Below are 21315 nucleotides of genomic sequence, written 5' to 3'. Positions count from 1 at the left end.
ATGTAGTGAGAACATAGTTAGGGCATCCCACTCTTGTGTTATTTTGCAATTTGCCAATAAAAAGAAGAGGCAACCTGCAGGAACGCTGATTAGCAAGTATTAATAATGATGCACTGTGGTAAAATTAATGGTCAGGGTAATGGATAGAGCCACAGTGGTGTGACAAAAAGGGGAGGGGGCGGGTTATAACTCAACCGTTAAAGTTATGCCTGTGATCATCCTGAAATAAAACCATAATGTACTTTGTGGTCTGCAAAGGTCAGCAGATTGAAAGAAAGAAAACGTTTAGAGCTATTTATGATAAGAAATCTACCGTGACACCTTTCCCGTTTCTTCCCGTAGTCATAGCTCGCAATAAAATTTGAAGCCGAGCCTCTCGATACGCCTCGTCTGAAATTACAGGCCCACTTTTTTGATTGCTTTTGAATTAATTTAACTAGTCACATTTTATAGCTTATTTTAAAAGGAGTGGCTTATCTTGCCCTCATATGCACTTTTTAAAAGCATTGTTGACCGAAAGTAACTTTCAGCCTGAGGAATATTTCTGCTTATCTTCCAGTGCACTGCCATGGCTGCTCCCCTTGCCTTCAGCGTGGCCTGCGAGTCGTGTGGCACAACAAGCCCACCATGTTTTCTGATGAGGCACGCATTGCCCCTGATGGGGTCAAAGCATCATCACGCCATGCCAAGCAACAAAGTTTGTTTTGACCTCTGGCATGGAATAACTTTGGAAAGATGACCAGACGGACAGAAGAAGCTTCACTTGAAGGTACAGATCAAATAAATGAATACGTTGAATATATTGTGGTTTGTGGAGATTGTGTCGGCTGTTGGATAAATTGCTGATATACGTCTGAATGTTCTCTGCTTTGGCAACAGCGCTCTCTAGTGGTTGGAAAGTGACCTTGCATGCATTTGTTCTGTATTCCCTCCACGCGCTCCTACTAGTTATGCTGCAGCTGTCTTTTTTTTTTTTAATCGATCATTTTGATTCTGAGTTGATCAAATTAATAAAAGTATGTCAACTGCAGATGTGAGGTAAACATGAAATTACATAAAATTGACATAAAATTATTCCAAAAGAAGCGATACGCATACCGCTAAATTTTCCTGATGTAAAGATGGAGATTCTGCACTTTATTTTTACTCCATCAACAATTTCACCTCAGGTCGAGAAGTTGAAGCTACTGCAAAATTTATCAGCATTGGAGACAAGAAAAATAGTTCAATTATCTGGTTCTTCATGATGTTTCAAGCCTCTAACAATGGCAAAGTCATTTGAAACAAGCCTCCGTGATGGGAAGCAACAAATAGAAAATATAGATTTTTTTTTCCCCTCTAGTTTTTATTATCAAATCATATCCACCAGGTCTTCCCCCATGTGTGATATTAAAAAATTGGGAAATCTATTTCAACCTCATGAAATCTCTGCAATGCCCTAGCTAAGCTAACTCGACAAGCCCTTGAAAACATGCCGTCAATACTTAAAACACAGTACAACTGATTGCATCATTTCCAAAAGTCAAGGATGAACATTTTTCATCAGACAAAGAACTCCAAACATTTATTATTCTTTACATGATATAAAAAATATTCCTCTCTATTGATTAGATGTATTTTTATACAAATTAGGCACTGAGGTGGCATTGCAAATGTTCATCAGAATTGTAAGTGCAATTTGCAAAGTGTGGGCTATATGAAATCAAGATGCGTTCACGGACACAGCCCCCTCCTCCTCCTCCTCCTCGGCAGAGTCTTCAGAGCTGTTTACCACGGCAGCACTGAGCGCGTGGAGCTCCTCCATAACAGAAAGGAGTCTCTCTGGCAGGAGAAAGACATTCGAGCAGGCCGTCAGACGGTCCAACCTGGATTGAGCGGACAGCACAGGCACGTCACTCACTTTCTGCCGCTAGTTGTGATCCCATGAAGCAGCTTCTTTCTGAAGATTTTTCGCCTGGCTCTCGAGCAGCAGATATGTTTTGCGGAAAGTCACTCCTCAGCTCTCTTTCGGCGATTTTCGCCTGCATAGGAAATGACAGTTGGTTGGTTCACCCAAAAAAAAAAAAAAAAAAAAAAAAAAAGCAGCTTCAAAATCAGCGTGTGTTTGTGTCAACCTCTTGTTTACGTCTGACGTCTTTTTTGGAGCGTTGGCTTTGCGAACCTTCGGTTTCCCTCCAGTGATTCTGTTTGCGAGTTACGGCCTTTTCGAATTGCCGCAAAGTCATAACTGTGCGACAGGAGATGATGAGTTAAGATCACTCTTGATAGACAGCAGTGTGTGTGTGTTGTTAGCCCCCCCCCCCCCCCCCCTACCTGCTTTGGTGTGTTCCCTCTTCGCCGTGCTGACTTGCACCTCCATCTCGCTAAGCTTCTCGGCGCAGCGGCTCTCCATTTCAGACACTTGCTCCCGCAGGACTGTGTGGAACCCGCATATATGAATTCCATCTAGGTTGTTTTAGGTGCAAATCTCACCTTTCTCGCTGTTCTCCTTCAGGCTGAGCAATTGACATTGGAGCCCCTCCTGAGCAACCTTGCTCACCTCCAGCTGGGCCAGAACCCCCTGCAGGTTCCTCTGGATCTCCTCTCTGGCTGCCACGACTTTCTGCGTCTCATCTCGGCTCTGCTCCAGCTCCTCCTGAATCTGCCTCAGCTTGTGCTCATCTAAAAGGAGACATGCAAGACATGTAAGATCAATCTTGATAACAGGCCTCTGCGCCCTGGGAAAGATCTTACGTTCTTCTTTCATATCAACCAAAGCTTTCTCAATCAGCTCCGGGGTTCTTTTGAGTTCCTGGGTGAGCTGGCTTCTCTCTTGACTCACCAAATTGAGTTCTCTCTGTAAATTTGTGATGCTGCGCAAGAAGAGGTGAGCAACTCAGTGAAGGTTCTCCGAGACAATGAATTGAATTTACTGTGCGGGCTACCTGTCTGTTGTCTGCTCTGCTTGCTTACTGCTCTTCTGGACTCTGTGCAGGGCGGCCCTCCTCATAAACAAAGCTGTGGAGCAAAATCATTCGGATGTACACTGTAGGCCAGTAACAAATACAAAGTCGGTCTCAATAACAGCACCTTGGACTGTTTCAACTCGGCCTCTGGCGAAATTCAACCGTGGTCCAAAGCTATTGAGTTTAGCGTGTGCTGCATCCACTTCTGTTATTTTACGATCAAATAACACACTAAATCTGAAGGGCACAAACAAAAACTAGATCATGAAACATCAACGATAAATACCGTGGTGCCTTGAAATCAAATTGTAAGTCGCTCCATGATCACACGTACATATATCAAATTATCCTTTCTCATTGAAATACATAGAAATCCATTCCAGCCTATTCCTAAAACACCTAAAATTTCCCAAATGAAAATATCGAATAACAGCATAATTATATACAATTTAAATAATCAAACAATTTGGCCACCATGCATTTAAAAATGCAATTCATTCCATGATTCCACTCCTGGTGTACCTGCATCGGCCACTAGATGGCAGTATAACAGTTATTAGGACGCTCAGTGCAACGCTGTAATATTCATTTTTCATAAATGATAAAGAATATACGTAAGCCTGTATGTATTTTTATATTTTCAATATTTGCATCTCACTTTACCTGCGCAAGGCCTCGATTGTACTTTTGAGCCCAACCTCTAAGCTGAGACTCTTTGCCTTCAGTTGTTGAGTCTCCTTGCAAGCCTGAGCCAAGTCCCGTTTCAAAGTCTAAGAAGAAAGACGCATTTTATTTATTGTGCATCCACGATACAAAAAAAAAAAAAATGACATGGCTTCATGAGACGCTCACCTCTTTTTCCACTTTCTCCTGGTCCAGCTCAGCTATCCTGCCGTCGAGACTCCGCTGGAGGACAGTTGCGCGATGCCGCTCATCCTGCAGCTGTTGCTCCACGAGTCCGAGCTGGAATATGTGCAGAACATTCTAGTTTCCCATCACATTAAAAGCCATGCTGTCAACAAGCTGACACCTCTGAAAGATGTTTTTCCCTCTCATCTCGCAGCTCAATGTCCTTCAAACGAAGCTGGACGCAGAGTTTGAACACCTTTTCCCTCCAGAGGTGGAGGACACGAAAACCATCAGCTTTTTTCGCCACAAGCGGGTCTGCCGAGGCCTATTTAAAGACACAACATTCAGTAAGTACATGTGACTCGGTGACCAATGTACAGGGGACAAAAAAAAAAAAAAGCTCACCTTCTTCAGCATCTTCTCTTCTTGGAGGGAGACTATCTCACTCATGGAATTTAGTCTGACAGTCAACAATTCTGCCGTTTTCTGCAACGCCATTTTCTCTTTGTTGAGCTTCTACCAAAAAAATAAAAATAATGCATGGTTAAAACCTGAAATGTTAATTACAATAATTTGTTGCGGGCAATTTTTTTTTTTTTTTTTTGAACGCTGTGTATAGTTTTAACCTCAACTGCTTCATTTAATTGTTGCGTTTCTCCTTTGTCCGCAACAACCTGGCCAATGTAATTTCGGAGGCTGTGCAGAGTTGCTGATTGCGTCTCGTACGCTTGTTCCATTTGTCTGGAAGGAAAAAGAAAAAATCACAAGTGAGAAAATGTGTTTGTCGGTCTTATCAAAGTCCATTTTACGCTCGGCTCGGATTAAATGCGGAACCTTAGATGTTCTTTAAGCTCGTCTCTCTCGGCGGACGCCTCCTTTAGATTGCTTTTCAGTTGCAGCACTTCCCGGGTCGCTGACTCAAGTTTATTCTGCAGTTCATGATTTGATTTTCTGGCCGAGCACAATTCCATACTGTGGTCTGCATTCAACTGTCGCAGCTGAACGTGAAATAAGAAATTTGTGAACATATAGTTGCATATTTTAGGATCGAAAAACATTTGGCAAATACCTCCTCTTCATGCTTCCTCTGCATCTGCTGGATTTTTTCCACCATTTTTAAAGTCTGCTCTTTGGCCTCCTCTGCTTGCTGCTCGCTCATTTTGGCCTTGAGGGCGAGTTCCCGAGGGTCACCTTGACTCTTCATTTTAGCAATTTCCTCATCAGACTCTTTCTTAATTTGTTCAAGCTGTAAAACACAAGCACGGAATGTCTGCCGTCTTCAAATAAAGGCGAGAAGAAAAAAAACCTTCTCCGGTATGACACCGAGATTTGCAACGCCAGTCCATCCCAAGTGATCGCAGGAAACATTCCTGTCAAAATGAAATGTTTGCTTGCCTGTAAGTTTATTTTCTCCTTCTGCGTATGGCAGCGAGTGAGCTCCTCTTTCAGCTGCCTCTGCTCAGTCCTCACTTTGCTCATTTCTTGAGTCATTGTCTTCAGATCATGACATTGCCTGATGCACAACAATTACACTTGCCAAGTTAACGGACAGTATTCTTAATTAATCTCAAGACGGCATGACTCCATTTGCTACCTCTTTACGGTGTCGTTTTTGACTCTAATCTCTTCCCCGTGTCTCTGCACTGTGTCCTTCAGGGCCTCCATCTGCTCCTTCAACTGCTCAGCCTCCGCTTTGTGCCTTTCTGCCTCCAGACACCACTCTGCTTCCCATCTGGACCACTGGTCGCCTCTCTCTTTGGATCTGTGTTTGAGCAAATGGAGCCATTTGTGTACCTACCGAGCCCGCCCTCCAGCAGATGGTATTTTCGACCGTATAAATAATACTGTGGAATACCTTGTCCTCAAGTCTGACACATTTTCCTCTGGAGTCCTTCCTGTTGTGTTTTCTCGCAGCATCATGCTGTACTGATCATCCTTTCTCTGCGTTAATATTTCTCGATGGGTTTTAGTGAACCCAAGCCAGGGATCTGTCGATGGAGCCGCGGGGACACTCGAGTTCATCCAGGAAATGCACGGCTGTGTGGCTATGGCCTGTTTGGCACCCTGGACACTTGATGCAAAATGAGAGGGAGGCACAAGGTCATCCTGGGGTTTCCCTGGATAACGACATGAAATGTGAATTATGCATATGAATGCTTAAGGGACATGTATGAATATGGTGAGACAAGCGTCAGGCAGTTCTAAATCTACTTCGAGTCACTAAAGGGCATATTTATAAATATTGTAATGTCCCCCCCCCCCCCCCCCCCCCCCAAATAAAATACACAAAAAGTAATTGCATTATTTATTTAGTTCACTTTAATTAGGGCTTATCACAAAGCTTATTATTAATTCCAGTATCTACTTCGTTGTCGCTACTCTACGTACGACGCCACACGCAGTGCACCATCTGATGGACTAAATACTGAGTCCAATAACTTACTGGAAGTGAAATCGGTTGGTATGTTGAGCTTTTCTTTCCCACTATTATACCGGTCCATTTTCAGTGCAGTCAAGCTTGCAGGAAGCAACCCTTTTGTTTGTTGTTTTTAAGCAGTATTTGTCGCTGTTTGCGACACCGCGTCGACTGTTCCACCACTCCTGCAATTGTTTTTATTGCTAGCAAGCTAACCATACAATATCTAGTTTTTCTATTGCGTGTGCACTAAAATAGTAGAACAGGCGCTTCTAAATATGCACAAATCTGGGGAACTTTGACGGATAAGTTGAATAATAACGCCACTTCGCGCAATGCATTGTGGTTCTCTCGATATTTTGTGACACCCCGCGTGTAGTCTTGCAGGGAAACCCTTTTTTGGGCTGCTCGCGGTTTCTGTAGTCTTTCACTTCATAACGTCTAACTTTTAATACTGTCTACAGTATTTAATACTTTATTTTACCCTAACCCTATTTTACCAACAAAAGTCTTTAATACAAAACGTGGACAGGAGGCCGTGCCAACTGTTTGACTGACACACACTAGTCGAATGTTTCGACTATTCAAATGTCCCAATGTCAGAGGTCACTGCAGTGCAGCGGATGCTATGGATCAGGCAGAGGGAAATGACAATAAATGTAACGGAGTAAATGTCGCTTGTTACCAGCCACCTCTGCTGATGTAGCTCGACTTTGCTGCGATCTGGTGCATTCATAATTATGTCACAGTAGCCCCAACAGCAAAATGCTAATCCTATTAATAATTAACATCTCACATTTTCATACTTTGACATCGCAGTGTGCATGTGCAACGGCGATGGCATCATTATGCCTCTACTGGAAATCGAATGAAAAAATAGATGGCAGCATATGCTCAGCACCACCTTTTGCTCTTTAGCGTTGACCTATTTTCCACAGGGGCTCATTGAAATTTCAAATCAGCCAATCACCTTTTGATGTCACTCAGATAATACAATCAAAGTGGAACATCCCTTGATCTAGCATCGCCTTTGTTTAGATTTGGCAGATGGAAGATTAATTCACGATGTTGAATCTCAACGTTATTTTATTTTTAACAACCGTCACTCCAATGCTACTCAGTTGAGCGCTGACCACCAAGACCACTCTGTTAACATCATTTTGTCCATCTGTTTGGAAGTCAGCAGGCAGCTATCAAGTTGAGGGAGAATGATGAAGAGATGCCAATTCTGCATTCCGGTCAGTGGATGGTTCAATTAATTGTTGACTCAACTAGTGAAATTGATTCCTTTTACTTTTCCTTGGCCTGCAATACACTTCCACAAAGTTTCATGAAGATTTTAGTATTTTCCCTGCTAACTGCATCCACCCTATTACTTTTTAATCAAAACATTCCATTTGGTTTAATTAGAAGTATTCTGAATAGTAAACTGGCTTGCTATGTGTGATTGCATTGCCAGGAAATGCGGTGCAGTAATCCTCCTTCAAGTCCTCCACTCTATCCTGGGGGAGCCAGAGAAGCTCCTTCTCTGATCCTTTTATTATATTCCAGGACTGCCCCTGGGTCTTTTCCCAGCTGAATGTGCAACTCAGCAAAGTGCTGCATTTATTTTCCCACAGTGGGAAACAATTTGAGCTTTTTTTGTTTCATTTTACCATCTTGCTTCCCGGAGTCCGCCTCAGTGAAGCGCCTCCCTCGAGCCAGGTACGTGCGATGGACATTCCCGAGAGGAAACATAGTCTTTAATTTATATTTCTTCATTGAAAAGTAATGGACTTCACATTCCACGAGGGTACTGGCCAAATTAAGAAACTAGCGGCAATACCTAGTGGGTTCCTATCTCCTGCAATTTCTAATATGTCCAGTATATGACTCATATATATTGTCCAGAGGCGCTTGATATGTAAGGAACAACAACAAAAAATAGATCCCAGTGATGAGTCACCTCTCCACGATGAGACTCATCCGTAAACTTGACAAATCTCAAACCCTTAATCCAATTAAGCAACTATGGTGGCTTCTGTTATCCCAAAAGCCTCCCATCTTAAAAAGTTTAAACAAATTTAACACTGTTTTTTGGTCTTCAATTATATCCCCTCAGCCTCTCTCCCCATCTGCTTATTAAACTGGAGTGCAGCCCAGTAGCTGGTGCCTATCATTAATTTGCAAGGCTCTTCAATCCTGCAACGGCTTTTGTTTCCTCTCTTAATATATGAATGCATATTTAGCTTATACGCCTATGTCCTTTTTGACATACAGTAGATTAGATTTGGATTTGAGTTTAATATAACGGAGCTTGTTTACAAGACTTGTCAACCCCCCACACATTTGTTCCATATAGCTAAAAGCAAAAAAAGGGGGGGAAGGGGGGGGGGGGGTCTTCCAAATATAGACTCATTAGTGATCAAAAGGAAAATGGAACATAATGCGAGTGTGCTTGTGTGTCCGACTGCTCGGTGTTTAGTTAATGGTTGCTAAATCAGGATTTTCTCGCCTGTTTTGAGGATCAATCTAATGCACTGGCGTATCCCGGCGGTCGCTTAGCAACGCGCGGCCAGTGGGCGCCGTGGAGAGAGATCTCTATAGTGGGCGCTCCATTAAAACCGTTGGCGCTCCTGACCTTGGCGTCGTGAATGCGCAAAGCCAGCAGCGCAGACTGTGCAAAGCAGGAGATGTCTGATGTGAGGAAAGATCTGATGTGTCTCCGATAGGGAAGCGCGGGCGGGCGGACACGCGTACATTCCAGCCCATTGTCTTATCACCGAGCCGACAAGGGGGAATGCAATGGAGGACGTCCACAGATGGAGCGCGTAACGGCGTCTGTTAAAGCAGGTGAGTTAACCTAATGATGCTGCCCCCTCCTATTTATCACATGCATATATGTCACGGTTGTTGTTGTTTTCATTTACTAATGTTTTAAAGCGACAAACATTGATAAGGCATTAGTTGACTTGTCATCCTGCATTTATTAATACACCGTTTGAGACGTGGATTTTAACAAGCTTGCCATAATATGGTCTCATCATATCTGGGCTGTGGCTTGTTTTCCCTCTATAGATCCAGATCATTGCATTAATTAAAAACGCACTGACGATCACACGAAAGCTGCATTTTGCTCCCCCAGGTATCTCCCTCTGCATCAATTCTCCATTCTTATCTCGTACTGCTAATTCGGGGGGCATTTGAGGAATCCACTAAATCGGTTTGGACGCGCACATGTCAAATTACAAGGGCATTGGGAGCCCTGTGCTGTTGTTTGACATTATAGTGCTTCCTAAATAGCTTTTATTTCCACAGCAACCTCAGGCTATACCTGATCCAATCAATAAGATGTCCTCAAAGATTTTGTTTTTATTGGTGTTGATTTGTGTGCCTGTGAAGATTGTAATGGTGAAACATGATGGTAACAATTGTAAAATCTCCCTCCTCTGATTTATACTGGTATGGTCCCAGTAAACCTAAAGATGCTCTCTGTCACGCATAACCATCTGCAATAAACTCCGAAAGGTTTACATTTTTGAACCTAGTTATTTAGTCTATACCCATTTGCTGAGTTATAGGCAAATAAATCGTTTCAAATTGAAATCTCTTCAAAAAGTCTGGACGTTTATGGTGCACCTTGTTTGCTATGGGCCATAAAGCCGCTCTCAACGTCTGCCGATATTCCAAAAGCTATACAATGCATCAGGTGGAAAGCTAACTTCACATTGTGGCAATACGTCAAATAGAGAAATCTTTTGAAGCAGGCATGTGTCATGAATTTTAAAAAACGCTGCTCATTTTAAGAATTCATCCCTTTTGATCGAGCTGAAAACAACAAACCAAGTCTGATCGGTAGTGCTGATTCTGCTGCTGGATTCTGCTCCATTAAGGATATATTGTTTAAGGAGGGAAATTCCCCTGATCTGTTGTTTAAAATATTATGACATTTTCTTTTGTTGTTGCCATAGACGACGATCTTAATTCATGCAGCCAAAGTCCCCCACCTCGTTCGTGTCGCCGTTGAATCTCACTAACATGTCTCGTTCTCTGCAACCAGGCTAACTGACGAGCATTAGAAAAAGTTATGTGCTGCATCGCATCATTTGTAAACAGCAGGAGGAAGTAGCATGCTTGTCTTGGGCTAATTAGTTCCTCCTTTTGGGAGGCACAAATTGTCTCTCGTTTTAATCTTGAATAACTTTAGCGCTTGGAAAATGAGCTGCTTCTCAGCAGCAGCCTTTCACAACGGCGGAGGCAGAACTCGTCGATAAATTTGATTAGGTTAACAAGCTTGTTGTGTTGTTGTTTTTTTTCCACGTTCATCGACAAGCCTGTGAGAACATAATGATGAGCAATATAGCCTGACTGCAATCACAGATTTTAAAATGGAGGGGGGGGGGCATTATCTTGCTTGTTGACATCTGTCAATTTATGTTTTGTTTATTGAAGTAATTCTGTTTTTGTTAAGCCTTTTCATTAAGCTAACATTATTTGGCTTGAGGAGGTAAAGTTGGTTCGCCCATCACTCTTATTTGTTCGGGGATCGCTCGACACTTGCCTTCATGCTTTTTATTCAGCTAGCTTCTATCAGGGTCTGCCTTGGGTGTGAAGCGCAAACACTTGATTTGAGAGATGAGCTGTCTGAAATGTTCCAACATAAAGAAGAGCGCTCCTCTCGAAGCGAAGCCGTTTTAATCTTCCTTAACTTGAAATGTTCTTTTAAGTGTCGCTTCGCACCTTTTTTTTTTTATCGGTATGCTTTAACAGCATCATTCCAGTATCAAGCAGATGGCTTCCTCCACTAAAGAAAAGAGACATCAGTATTCAGCGTTACAGGCATTTTATTCCTAACAGAATATTTCTCCTGGTGGATGATTTTCATTAGCATGCATTGATTGTCTAGATTGCAAAATGTTACGCCACTGCACTCCATCTACAGTCTAATTATTGTCTTTTCAGATCGGTGTTCTCTGCAACGAAAATGAGAAGAGGCGATGGCTCATACCTGCCTGAGGTGTATTTGGATTTGTTAAGCATCGGATCCGAAAGCAGTCTGCGTGACGAGTTCAGCACCAAGGACCTGAGCCGACACTCGTCTACGTTGGTGTTGCGCAAGGATACAAACCATGTGGCCGGCTACATCTAAAGACCATCTGCTGCCCGCGCACCTGCTCCACCAGCAAGGGAGCGTTACCATCACCCATTGCGCTCTGCTCTGGTGGATATTATGCTCCTGCTGGTCATTTACCAAGGCCACGAGCCAAAAGTTCTACCCCACGGTGACCACCCAATTCGGGAAACTGCGAGGCCTCAGGGTGCCCGTGCCCAGCGAGGTGCTCAGGCCCGTTGACCAGTATCTGGGGGTCCCTTACGCCGCCCCGCCGGTGGGGGACAAGCGCTTCATGCCCCCGGATCAGCCATCTGCTTGGTCGGGCATAAAGAACGCCACCCACTTCATGCCCGTGTGCCCTCAGAACATCCACAGCACAGTGCCAGAGATAATGATGCCCATTTGGTTCACCTACAACCTGGACACGGTCGCCTCGTACATCCAAGATCAGAGCGAGGACTGTTTGTATCTCAACATCTACGCTCCGACGGAGGAAGGTGAGTGGGTGGACGTGCTGAATGAATGATGTCCATTGATCACCGCTTGCGCAGCCTTGATGTCATGGCGTGTTCTTGGCATGTACATCGCTGTCCTACCCGGGTCATGTTACATTTAGATTGATTGAAGCCTTAGCAAGAAGAAAGATAAATATACTGCAGTTTAGCATTACCCTCCCCTCTAGGAAACATTGAATGAAATATTGCTGAGGTGAGGTAAGGTTTCTAGATTAAGTCTGTTTAAACCAGGCAGAATTTTAAACGAGTCTAGCGTATACTCACCGGCCACAATATTATGACCCCGTTGCACAGTCCAGTGAAATTCAATCCAAGAGTTCACAATGTCTGCCTTTACAAAGATGGATGAGCACAATAAAGTCTACAGGGCTTTCTCCAACAGTATTTGGAGATCTCCTAAGATCTGATGCAAGAGCCCTATCATAAAATCAGCATTTACAAAGATAATAGAGGCAATAGCATCATAAGGTGCCTTTGAGAAAAAAAGGAGCTTCCACACTTTTATTTCAGAACTAACTGCATGCAAATAATGTACAGTATGTGCAAGAAAATAAACATGAGCTCGCTAACAGGGTGGACGTTTTGGCTAATGACAGGATGGAGATTTTTGACTATTCTTATGGGCAAACAGTGGCTCATGACTTAATGTCGTTTTCCCTTAGCGACGTTTTCCCCATCATAAAAGAATTTCGACGTAGCTTTTTTATTTAATCAAATTAAATGGTGCAAGTATGCTTGCAAAAAACTTTACTCAGGGTTATTCCTCTATTTACCATGGATTCTTTTTTTGTATTATATGAAACAGCATCTTTGCTCAGACAGGTAGGGTGTTTTTTGGGGGCCAATTGGTGAGGTACAAAAAGTCAACTTTTCTCTGTTGTCGAGTCTGTCCTGATTTAACATCGACTCTTGTGACATAAGCCATTGAGAGAATATTTTGTACACCTACTGTGAACCTTTATATTAGTTGAGCAACCTCATTGAGGATAAAAGGACAGGGATATAGCGCTTACAAACCGCTGAAGCTAATTCATGTTGCTTTAATTTGTGTCCAACAATAGACCGGAAAAAAAAACAAAAAAAAACCAGCGTTCCTTCTATTTGGCTTATGGAACATGGCTCTCTTCAAACGCCTGAGCTACAGTATCCTAGCAACAGCACACAAACAGCCTTGACAGGTACCCGTCCAAAATGGTGCATTTAATGAGCCCCCCCAGTTTGAGTGCAGACTAAAGGTCTCCTCACCTATAACACTGCTTAATTAAACACTTCAAGGCATATATTTGCGTAATGCAAAGTTTTAACGAAGCGCACGACACACTCCCACCTCATTTATATTCATGGTATGCTTCAAATGCCCTCAGGTGTGACAAGATTATTTGCCCTTTTTTCCTCGCTCCGCTCGAAAGTATCAAATAGATTGTCTGATGTAAATGTCTTATAAATGCAGATTTTTTTTGTTTTTTTCATGCTATTGGATTTGAAATGTATAACTCGTATTGTGGATAGGAAGTATGTAAGGACCATGGAAGCATGTGTTTTCACACACAATGTATCTGCCTTGTAAATTCTCAACCACACACACACACACACCAACCCGTATCGTCGGCTTTTTCCCAAGAAACCGGAATTAACGCGTATACGTCACCGCAGTTCACATAATTACAGCGTCTCAAAAATACCGGAAAAGGGATGGGTGGCCTTTTCTGCCGATAAAGATTTTTTTCTCTCCGTTCTGTTTCCTCGACTGAAAATATCGAATAATTGTTTTGGTCTTGTATGAATTGCAGGGAGCCAACACAAGAAAAAGGGCTCATCTTTTTCTCATGCTGAGACACATATATCAGAAGGTATTCAATTGTTTTCTTTCTCTTGCTTCTTGACTTCAAATAATATTTTATTTACGTGCTCTTATATATGTTTTGGCAATAGTCAAGTCTATAGTTTTCCAACAGTGGCCTAGACCAAAGTGGGGGTAGACACAGTGATACAATGAGCGGCCAATCAGAGTGCTCAATTGTCACAGATGGCCGACGCCATTTACTGGAGATCAACATCAGATCAGCAAGTGTAATGTCATTAGTTAGAAACACTAGAAAGGCAGAACTAATTATCTGCACCACAGAATTACATTTATCAAAATCTTCCTGGGGGTGGTGGTCAGGGAGGGGCTGCCATTGGCTACGATGTAGCTCCGCCCCTGCTTTTAATGTGTCTGTTAATCTTCCATTGCAGATATAAGGGACTCGGAAGCTCGACCCGTGATGGTATACATCCACGGAGGCTCCTATATGGAAGGCACCGGGAACATGATGGATGGCAGCGTGCTGGCCAGCTACGGCAACGTTGTTGTGGTCACGCTCAACTACAGAATTGGAATATTAGGTGATGAAAACATCTCAGTACATAGATGGATATGTCAAATTCGTACACGTTTATCAGACTGGCCATTGACGTATTCCCAAGAACTCACAAGGTTGAGAAAATTCGGTGTCCTCCTGTTTAGCATTCAGAAGTAGCGAGTTGTTCCAGGACCGGACTGGGGAATAAGTAACTGGATCAGTTCTCAGCACAAGCGACCTCCGTCCGGTTTGATGAATTCAAAGTAACAAGGATTTATATATTCATGCGTGTTGAAATTTATCAAGTCACTCTTGCGTTCAGGTTTGATACGCACAACGTCATGATAGCAACCAAGACACCGCAGGAGACCACAGAAAACTTCTCGGATTTGGATGGGAGGAAAAGCAATATTGGTTGTTTTTGCACGGCCCAGCCGCTACCACTTGTTGTGTTCTGTGTCCGACATATCCCAGGGTTCCTCAGTACCGGAGACCAAGCTGCAAAAGGGAATTATGGACTCCTGGATCAAATTCAAGCTCTCCGTTGGATCAGTAAGAACATCGGCTACTTTGGAGGGGACCCGGGTCGTATCACGGTTTTCGGATCTGGAATCGGAGCGTCCTGCGTCAGTCTGCTAACACTGTCCCACCACTCGGAAGGTAAGTTTGTAAGGTTGAAATATTTGGAGTGGCTGAACGTTTATACTGATTATAACCTCAAAGCCTTTAGAAATTGCAAAGCTTCTATTATGCAGTACAAGTGCTGCTGTAATCATAGAGGGCTAATTTTAGATGCCCATAATCGTCATAATCGTTCTAGCTTTATTGTTGTTTTCCAGGCGTAGCAAAGAGCACCGGCAGGAAAATGATGTGATCTCAGATTAGGATAATAAATACCTTCAAAACATTCGCTTATTCAAATCTATGCGCTGGAATCAAGTAGCGTATTTCAATACTCGCCTACCGGGAGCTGCCGTCCTCTCAGGGAAGCCGAGCGGAATCACAAGAGGAGCTGAAATGGCGTTTCCATCGATGCAAGTGTGCTTTGCAGTAGACGCACAAAGGCCTCGAGGAGCTCTTTGAAACAGACACGATCGCCGGTGGCCCCCCTAAAAAATGCAAATAAATAACGGCAGCGGAGGAGGGAAGTCACATTGTTGCCGCAGTCTAACAAATCATGTGACCATCACTTGTCATATATAGACGGACCTTCCTAAGATGGAGGCATCGCTCTACATATAAAGCGTCAACAAATTAGCCTGTGTATGAATCAATATATATATATATTTTTGCCGTCGCTAGGTGGGCAGCTGCGTGCGTGCTTGTTAGAGGCTCACAGTCAAAGATTTTGAACATCTGTGAATAACCGACAAAAAGGAAAGTATGAAACAATATTGCAAACTGATCATTAGCGCACACGGCAGCGACAGCTCATAAATCAAACGCCGGGATCGACAGTGATGTATGATTATTTACATCGTTAAAACCAACGGCGACGGGGTAATCATTCTTCTTTATCAATTCATTTCTGCTTGCAGTTTCTAGTGGCCCAGGACTTGTTGTCAATATTTTGCCCCAACTATATTTTCTTCATTTACAAGCCCAAACCATGAATAGCAATTATTTGAAATCAGTAAGGACACGGTGTCCTTCACGTTTGTGCCAAATGATGATGCAAGTCATGCAGATAAGATAAAAGCATTAAGGTACTATTTTTTTTTTTTTTTCGGAATCATGCTCCAGGGTTGTTCCATCGAGCCATCATTCAAAGCGGTTCTGCGCTGTCCAGTTGGGCTGTCAACTATCAACCGGTCAAGTACACTCGCATGCTGGCCGAGAGGGTGGGCTGCAACGTGTTGGACACGGTAGACATGGTCACCTGCCTGCAGAAGAAGACGGCAAAGGAGCTGGTGGAGCAAGACATCCAGCCCGCCCAGTACCGCGTGGCATTCGGGCCGGTGATCGACGGCGACGTCATCCCCGACGACCCCGAGATTCTGATGGAGCAGGGCGAGTTCCTCAACTATGACATCATGCTAGGTGTCAATCAAGGGGAGGGGCTGCGCTTTGTGGAGAACGTCATGGACCTGGAAGACGGCGTGTCGGGAAGTGACTTTGACTTTGTCGTCTCCGACTTTGTGGACAGTTTGTACGGCTACCCCGAGGGGAAGGACACCCTGAGGGAGACCATTAAGTTCATGTACACGGACTGGGCCGATAAGGACAATCCGGAAACCAGGCGGAAGACTCTGGTGGCTCTGTTCACAGATCACCAATGGGTGGAACCCTCGGTGGTGACGGCCGACCTCCACGCCCGCTACGGCTCCCCGACCTACTTCTACGCCTTCTACCACCACTGCCAGAGCCTAATGAAGCCCGTGTGGTCCGACTCGGCTCACGGAGACGAGGTGCCCTACGTCTTCGGCATCCCCATGATCGGCCCAACCGACCTGTTTCCCTGCAACTTCTCCAAGAATGACATCATGCTCAGCGCTGTGGTTATGACATATTGGACCAACTTTGCCAAGAGCGGGTAAGTCCTAAACGTGTCTCAGCTGCAAAAGTATCACACCCCCAACACTCTTAAATCGTCTGATTTCGACTACGCGGCTCTTATTTAAGACGTTCGACCTTTTAACTCGCGCTACTTCATCACCTTGATTAAAAGACTGTAGCATTGGCTAGAAAATGGTGTGCCTAATTAAGACCAGTCTTAACTCTCGCTGTCATTTCTTGCAGGCTTATCTCCCTTTGTTAGTTAACTGTGGCTGAGTAGTGAGGTGCCAATTTATCATATTCATTTTAAATAGAAATTGATAATCGTCAAGCCATACAAATTCTATCTTAACCAAATAGTGAAGGTGCTCATGTGTAGGCACGGAGCATCGAGGGAATGCCGAGCCCTCGAGTAGAGGCGGTGATGTTACGCAATCCCCATCCTACATACTGACGTTACTGCTCGTTTTGATTATGCCAACACTGAGTTCCAAATGAAGATGCAAAATCGGTTTTGCACGCATACCAGAATGCTACAGTTTTTGACGTCAGAGGAGAAAACTGTTAACTGTTTTGTAGAAAGCCTTTTTTTTTCTTCATGTAGCATTTGTTCACCTTTTGTTTAACTTTGTCAGGGATCCCAACAAACCGGTACCGCAGGACACCAAGTTCATCCACACCAAGGCCAACCGCTTCGAGGAGGTGGCCTGGTCCAAATACGACCCGTACGACCAGCTCTACCTGCACATCGGCCTCAAGCCTCGCATCCGTGATCACTACCGCGCCACCAAGGTGGCCTTTTGGAAGCACCTGGTTCCGCATCTCTACAACCTCCACGACATGTTCCACTACTCTTCCACCACCACCAAGGTCACCCCGCTGGATCCCACCCAATCCGGCGGCAAGCGAACAGGCGGCACCGGCCGGCCGCCAATGTCCACGGGCCTGAACGGCGACGAAGGCGGGAGAGAGATGGGCCCCCTGATCATGCCCAACCCTCGAGATTACTCCACGGAGCTCAGCGTCACCATCGCCGTGGGGGCTTCTCTACTCTTCCTCAACGTCCTGGCCTTCGCCGCGCTCTACTACCGCAAAGACAAACGCAGCCGGCAGGAGACGTCGCAGCAGCCCAGCCCTCAACGCGACAGCAAAGGAAACAACGCCGTTAGCGTGGACGAGACCCTTTCCCGGAACCAGTGCGAGGCCCTCCGCAACCCCATCCACGTGTCCCCCACTATGGACTACGCTCTCACCCAGCGCCGCTCTCCCGACGACATCCCGCTGATGACGCCAAACAACATCACCATGATCCCCAACTCACTGATGGGTCTGTCCAACATGAGTCCATACAGCACCTTCCCCGCTGGCTACAGCTCTGCAGGTCTGCCCAGCACTCACTCCACCACACGGGTATAACTCGGCCGCTGAGCAGACTTGGCGTGAAGACGCAAACATGTAAAGTTGTATTTAGGATGTTTAGATGAAATAGGATGGAATGTTTTTTGGGGTTTTTTCCAAGCAAGCTCCAGCTTCCTGCTTGCTCTCTCATAACAGACAGTGTCATTGTCACACTCATGTTGCGCAATGGCCGGCAGGCAAAAAAAACAACAACACATATTTGACATCATGGCTTTTTGGGATTTTTCCTGGAAGGAACTAATAATCACATTTTTACTGTTGGATTTGTACGGGAAGCTCTTTCTTATTATCTGTTTTGATCTGGTAGAGCTATGGGACGTGACGACTCATCGCAGGTCGGGGATGAGATGTTGAAGAAGCGGAAAACTTCAGTCTTGCTATTATTGATATTTTCTACATATTTCTCATTGCTTCTTACGACGACGCATTTTTAGCACAGTTGTTTTCAAACCGTTTTGCGTAATTTCGTCAAAAGTGTACTCCAATGCCAGATCCTCGAGTATCTCCAAAATATTTGACAATTTATACAAACATGCCTTCCTACGCTAGCTAGGCTGGTGAGTAGGTGCCGCCGCTACAAAGAAAATGTAAATTAGGCATTCTTGACAAAAGAAATGTTTTGCATATGTAGTGTTGTGTAATTTATTGTACTATATTTGAGTATCCTTGCTCTTTTTTTTTTCCCCCTTTCAAGTTTTCAAGTATGAGTTATTTTCCGCTTAATACATTGTACGACTATAACCTCTGCTTCACTAGAGAAAACTTTAGGCTCAAAATGTGTTTTCCTACTCTAACATACTCTTAATTCTTTGGGCTTTGCTTGTTTGTATAGAATAACATTTGATTGCTATTTCTTTATTAATATTCTAAACTCTTCAAAAAAAAAAAGATATCTGTAATTACGTTGTGGGTGTAGTATGTATAACAAAGCCATTATTGGCAGTTAAAATGTAGTCGCATCGAAGCTACATTACAAGTCGCCGATAGTTTTCAGAGTGGTTCGGACCACGCTTGGTTGTCTGTTTTCGGAAGGAGAAGATGGACTTTACGATTTTAGTTCTTTCAACCAATCATAATGTGCTTTAACCTATTAAAGAATTTTTCCAACTAATGATGAGATTTGTTGAGTTCAGAAGGGTTACTTGGTGCAATGGTGATGCGTATACTTTTCACTTTTAGCTAACACGGCATTGTGGTCATCGAGGATTTCTGTTTTCATATCCTATTAAGCGAACAGTATTTTTTTTCTATGGGGATAGCCGGAAGAAAAAAATCTTAAAATAAAATATATCATACTGTCATACAAAGTAGAATTGGACCGAACAATTTTAAATGTACATTTTATTTGTAATTTATTTAGTGATTCTTTCGTCTTCCACTAGAGGGCGCCAGCATGTGACTGCTGACACTCGTATCGCACTTTGATGCTAAATGCATGTAAAACTAAAACCAGATGTTTTGGTTTTATCTTGTAAACCTGTTAAGAATTTCCCAACTCCACAAATGGTATCGCATTTTTCAGCCACTTCTTGTAAATTCTAACCGCTACCCATTGTCTTCTTTTGTTGTTGTCTCCTTAACCCTCTCGTGCCCTTTCCTCACTTGTTAGCATGAAAGACTTTCCGAAGTGCTTAGTTAAAAGCGGATAAATCATTCATTTGTTTCATCAAAAGCAAATACTCCACCGCAGGAGGTCATTGCCACTGAATTTACGTCCTCCAAAATGCTTGCCTGTTTGTTTCATGGCTGCTTGTTTGTTTTTCCAGCACGGATTAGCGCAGCAGAGATAAGAGGAGGTGCAAATATTATTACAGCTCCGCCTCCCGCTGTTCAAACACATGTGGAACACAGTGTCCGGCACGCAATCATTTTATCACACGCCACATCCGATCCAGATAACACAGATGCAGAAGAATTTGCTATTGCATGGTTTGTCGCTGTCCATGGTGCTGATCAGGTGATTGCATCTTGTAGCGTTTGTGAGCTGGATGACAAATGCGTTTGTTTAAAGTCCATTTATCCACTGACTAATGACTTTAAAGTAGTGTTTAAGTGTTATAATAATTCATAACGTGGGCCGCTCACATCTCCCCTGCTCCCCATCTGCACCCCCCCCCCTCCAATTTGAATACTTACATAAATGACTCTATCTCTCCCGCGAGCCACTGAAGACTCCTCATCTTTTTTTTTTTGATCGTCAACAGCAATATCATGCACCCCGTGTCCCGAACGCTGCCTTGTGTGCCATTGCTTTAGGTTAATGAAGGCTTCTCATCTCCTTGCGTTCTTTTCAAAGCCATTTCAAAAGTGTCTGTCCTCATCCACACTTGAGTTTAACAATGCCAGCGTCGTTAATCTTCTTCTATACGATGTTGTCGTTAAAGCAAAAGTATCTTTGAGGGGTTCGATTTAATTGGAAAACAAATCAGTCACGAAGATGATGGCATAAAAAGTTACACACTTGATGATAAGAACTCGCTCACAAAGTCTTCTTTTAGCAATGACCAATCCAAATGGAGTGCAAGAGAGATTCCAGCTATGTGTTTAAAAGGGCATAGCATGGAAAAATTAGAAGGGGATCTTATTCCCCCTAAAAAGGGGAGCATAGCAGTGTTCTGTCCAGTTCCACACTGGCTTCTTTGTACTGAACCCAGCTTTGACATCAACTGGGTCAAATAAGGAAGGGTGGGGGGGAGCGGGCAGCAGCTGGACCTGACTGTCAATGTCACCCTTGTTAGACAACTTCATCAACGTCCGTCACTAGCATGTCGATTTGTTTTGCTACCTTTTCCCAGGCACACCTCTAATCGATGTTTATTTCGACAACACAACTTACGGCTAAGTTAATTTAGATGCTGAGGAAATCCATTTGTTAATACAGCATTTAAATGAAAGAAAATGGAAATTATGTTGTCTTATTGAAATTAAACATCAGTAGCTTGGGCGGCAAAGAGTCAAATATAACTACTTTTATTAGTTTCGAAGCAATTTATTGCTGGTTTTATTGTTAACAAGGCTATTACATGCATTGTGTTTTTTATATTATTATTGTTTATTAACATGTAGCGCCTAAGCTACATTTACAATAAAAATATTGTTACAATCATACCTCTGTGATAGTATCAATCAAAATAGATTTTTTTAATAGTTTTTTTTATATTTATTGTAATAAGGATTTGTCCAGTTGACACAAAAGCTCATTTGATTCACTCCCCTCATTTCTGGACCTGAGTAGAAGCAA

General features: G+C 43.5%; 2 protein-coding genes across 3 annotated transcripts; one reads left to right on the top strand and one right to left on the bottom strand.

Moving 5' to 3' along the window:
- Positions 1 to 1321: 1321 nt before the first annotated feature.
- Positions 1322 to 6555, bottom strand: cchcr1 (coiled-coil alpha-helical rod protein 1). Of its 2 annotated transcripts, none has more exons than XM_061299779.1 (19): positions 6238 to 6555; positions 5650 to 5911; positions 5389 to 5556; positions 5190 to 5307; positions 4864 to 5040; positions 4629 to 4792; positions 4421 to 4535; positions 4200 to 4310; positions 3976 to 4119; positions 3798 to 3908; positions 3609 to 3715; positions 3070 to 3182; positions 2925 to 2997; positions 2734 to 2852; positions 2473 to 2661; positions 2314 to 2415; positions 2115 to 2227; positions 1901 to 2021; positions 1322 to 1821 (listed from the first exon to the last, which is right to left on the bottom strand). In XM_061299779.1, exons 1-19 carry the CDS (start codon positions 6293 to 6295, stop codon positions 1703 to 1705), a joined length of 2484 nt encoding a protein of 827 aa, XP_061155763.1. In that variant the 5' UTR covers positions 6296 to 6555; the 3' UTR covers positions 1322 to 1702. The 2 variants fall into 2 exon arrangements, with proteins under 2 accessions (XP_061155763.1, XP_061155764.1); XM_061299780.1 differs by having other exon boundaries at positions 5650 to 5865.
- A 2227-nt stretch (positions 6556 to 8782) lies between these two features.
- LOC133168308 (neuroligin-3-like) lies at positions 8783 to 21305 on the top strand. Its single transcript, XM_061299781.1, has 7 exons — positions 8783 to 9042; positions 11152 to 11799; positions 13608 to 13667; positions 14053 to 14202; positions 14634 to 14819; positions 15903 to 16692; positions 17291 to 21305. The coding sequence occupies exons 2-7, from the start codon at positions 11319 to 11321 to the stop codon at positions 18069 to 18071; spliced, it is 2448 nt and encodes an 815-aa protein (XP_061155765.1). The 5' UTR covers positions 8783 to 9042; positions 11152 to 11318; the 3' UTR covers positions 18072 to 21305.
- The last annotated feature ends 10 nt before the right edge of the window (positions 21306 to 21315 follow it).

This window comes from Syngnathus typhle, linkage group LG15 (assembly GCF_033458585.1).
Source record: "Syngnathus typhle isolate RoL2023-S1 ecotype Sweden linkage group LG15, RoL_Styp_1.0, whole genome shotgun sequence".
In the NCBI taxonomy this organism is placed as follows: domain Eukaryota; kingdom Metazoa; phylum Chordata; class Actinopteri; order Syngnathiformes; family Syngnathidae; genus Syngnathus; species Syngnathus typhle.
This window is presented reverse-complemented; position numbering and strand designations above follow the sequence as displayed.

Bases quoted from the DNA above. Each gene is read 5' to 3' on its own strand.
- LOC133168308 (XM_061299781.1), top strand. From the start codon at position 11,319: ATGTGGCCGGCTACATCTAAAGACCATCTGCTGCCCGCGCACCTGCTC. The intron at 14,820-15,902 runs GTAAGTTTGTAA...ATCATGCTCCAG, and splicing joins ACTGTCCCACCACTCGGAAG to GGTTGTTCCATCGAGCCATC. The intron at 16,693-17,290 runs GTAAGTCCTAAA...TAACTTTGTCAG, and splicing joins ACCAACTTTGCCAAGAGCGG to GGATCCCAACAAACCGGTAC.
- cchcr1 (XM_061299779.1), bottom strand. From the start codon at position 6,295: ATGGACCGGTATAATAGTGGGAAAGAAAAGCTCAACATACCAACCGAT. The intron at 4,120-4,199 runs GTGAGCTTTTTT...GTCTTTAAATAG, and splicing joins AAGAGAAGATGCTGAAGAAG to GCCTCGGCAGACCCGCTTGT. The intron at 1,822-1,900 runs GTGAGTGACGTG...TTCTCCTGCCAG, and splicing joins ATCACAACTAGCGGCAGAAA to AGAGACTCCTTTCTGTTATG.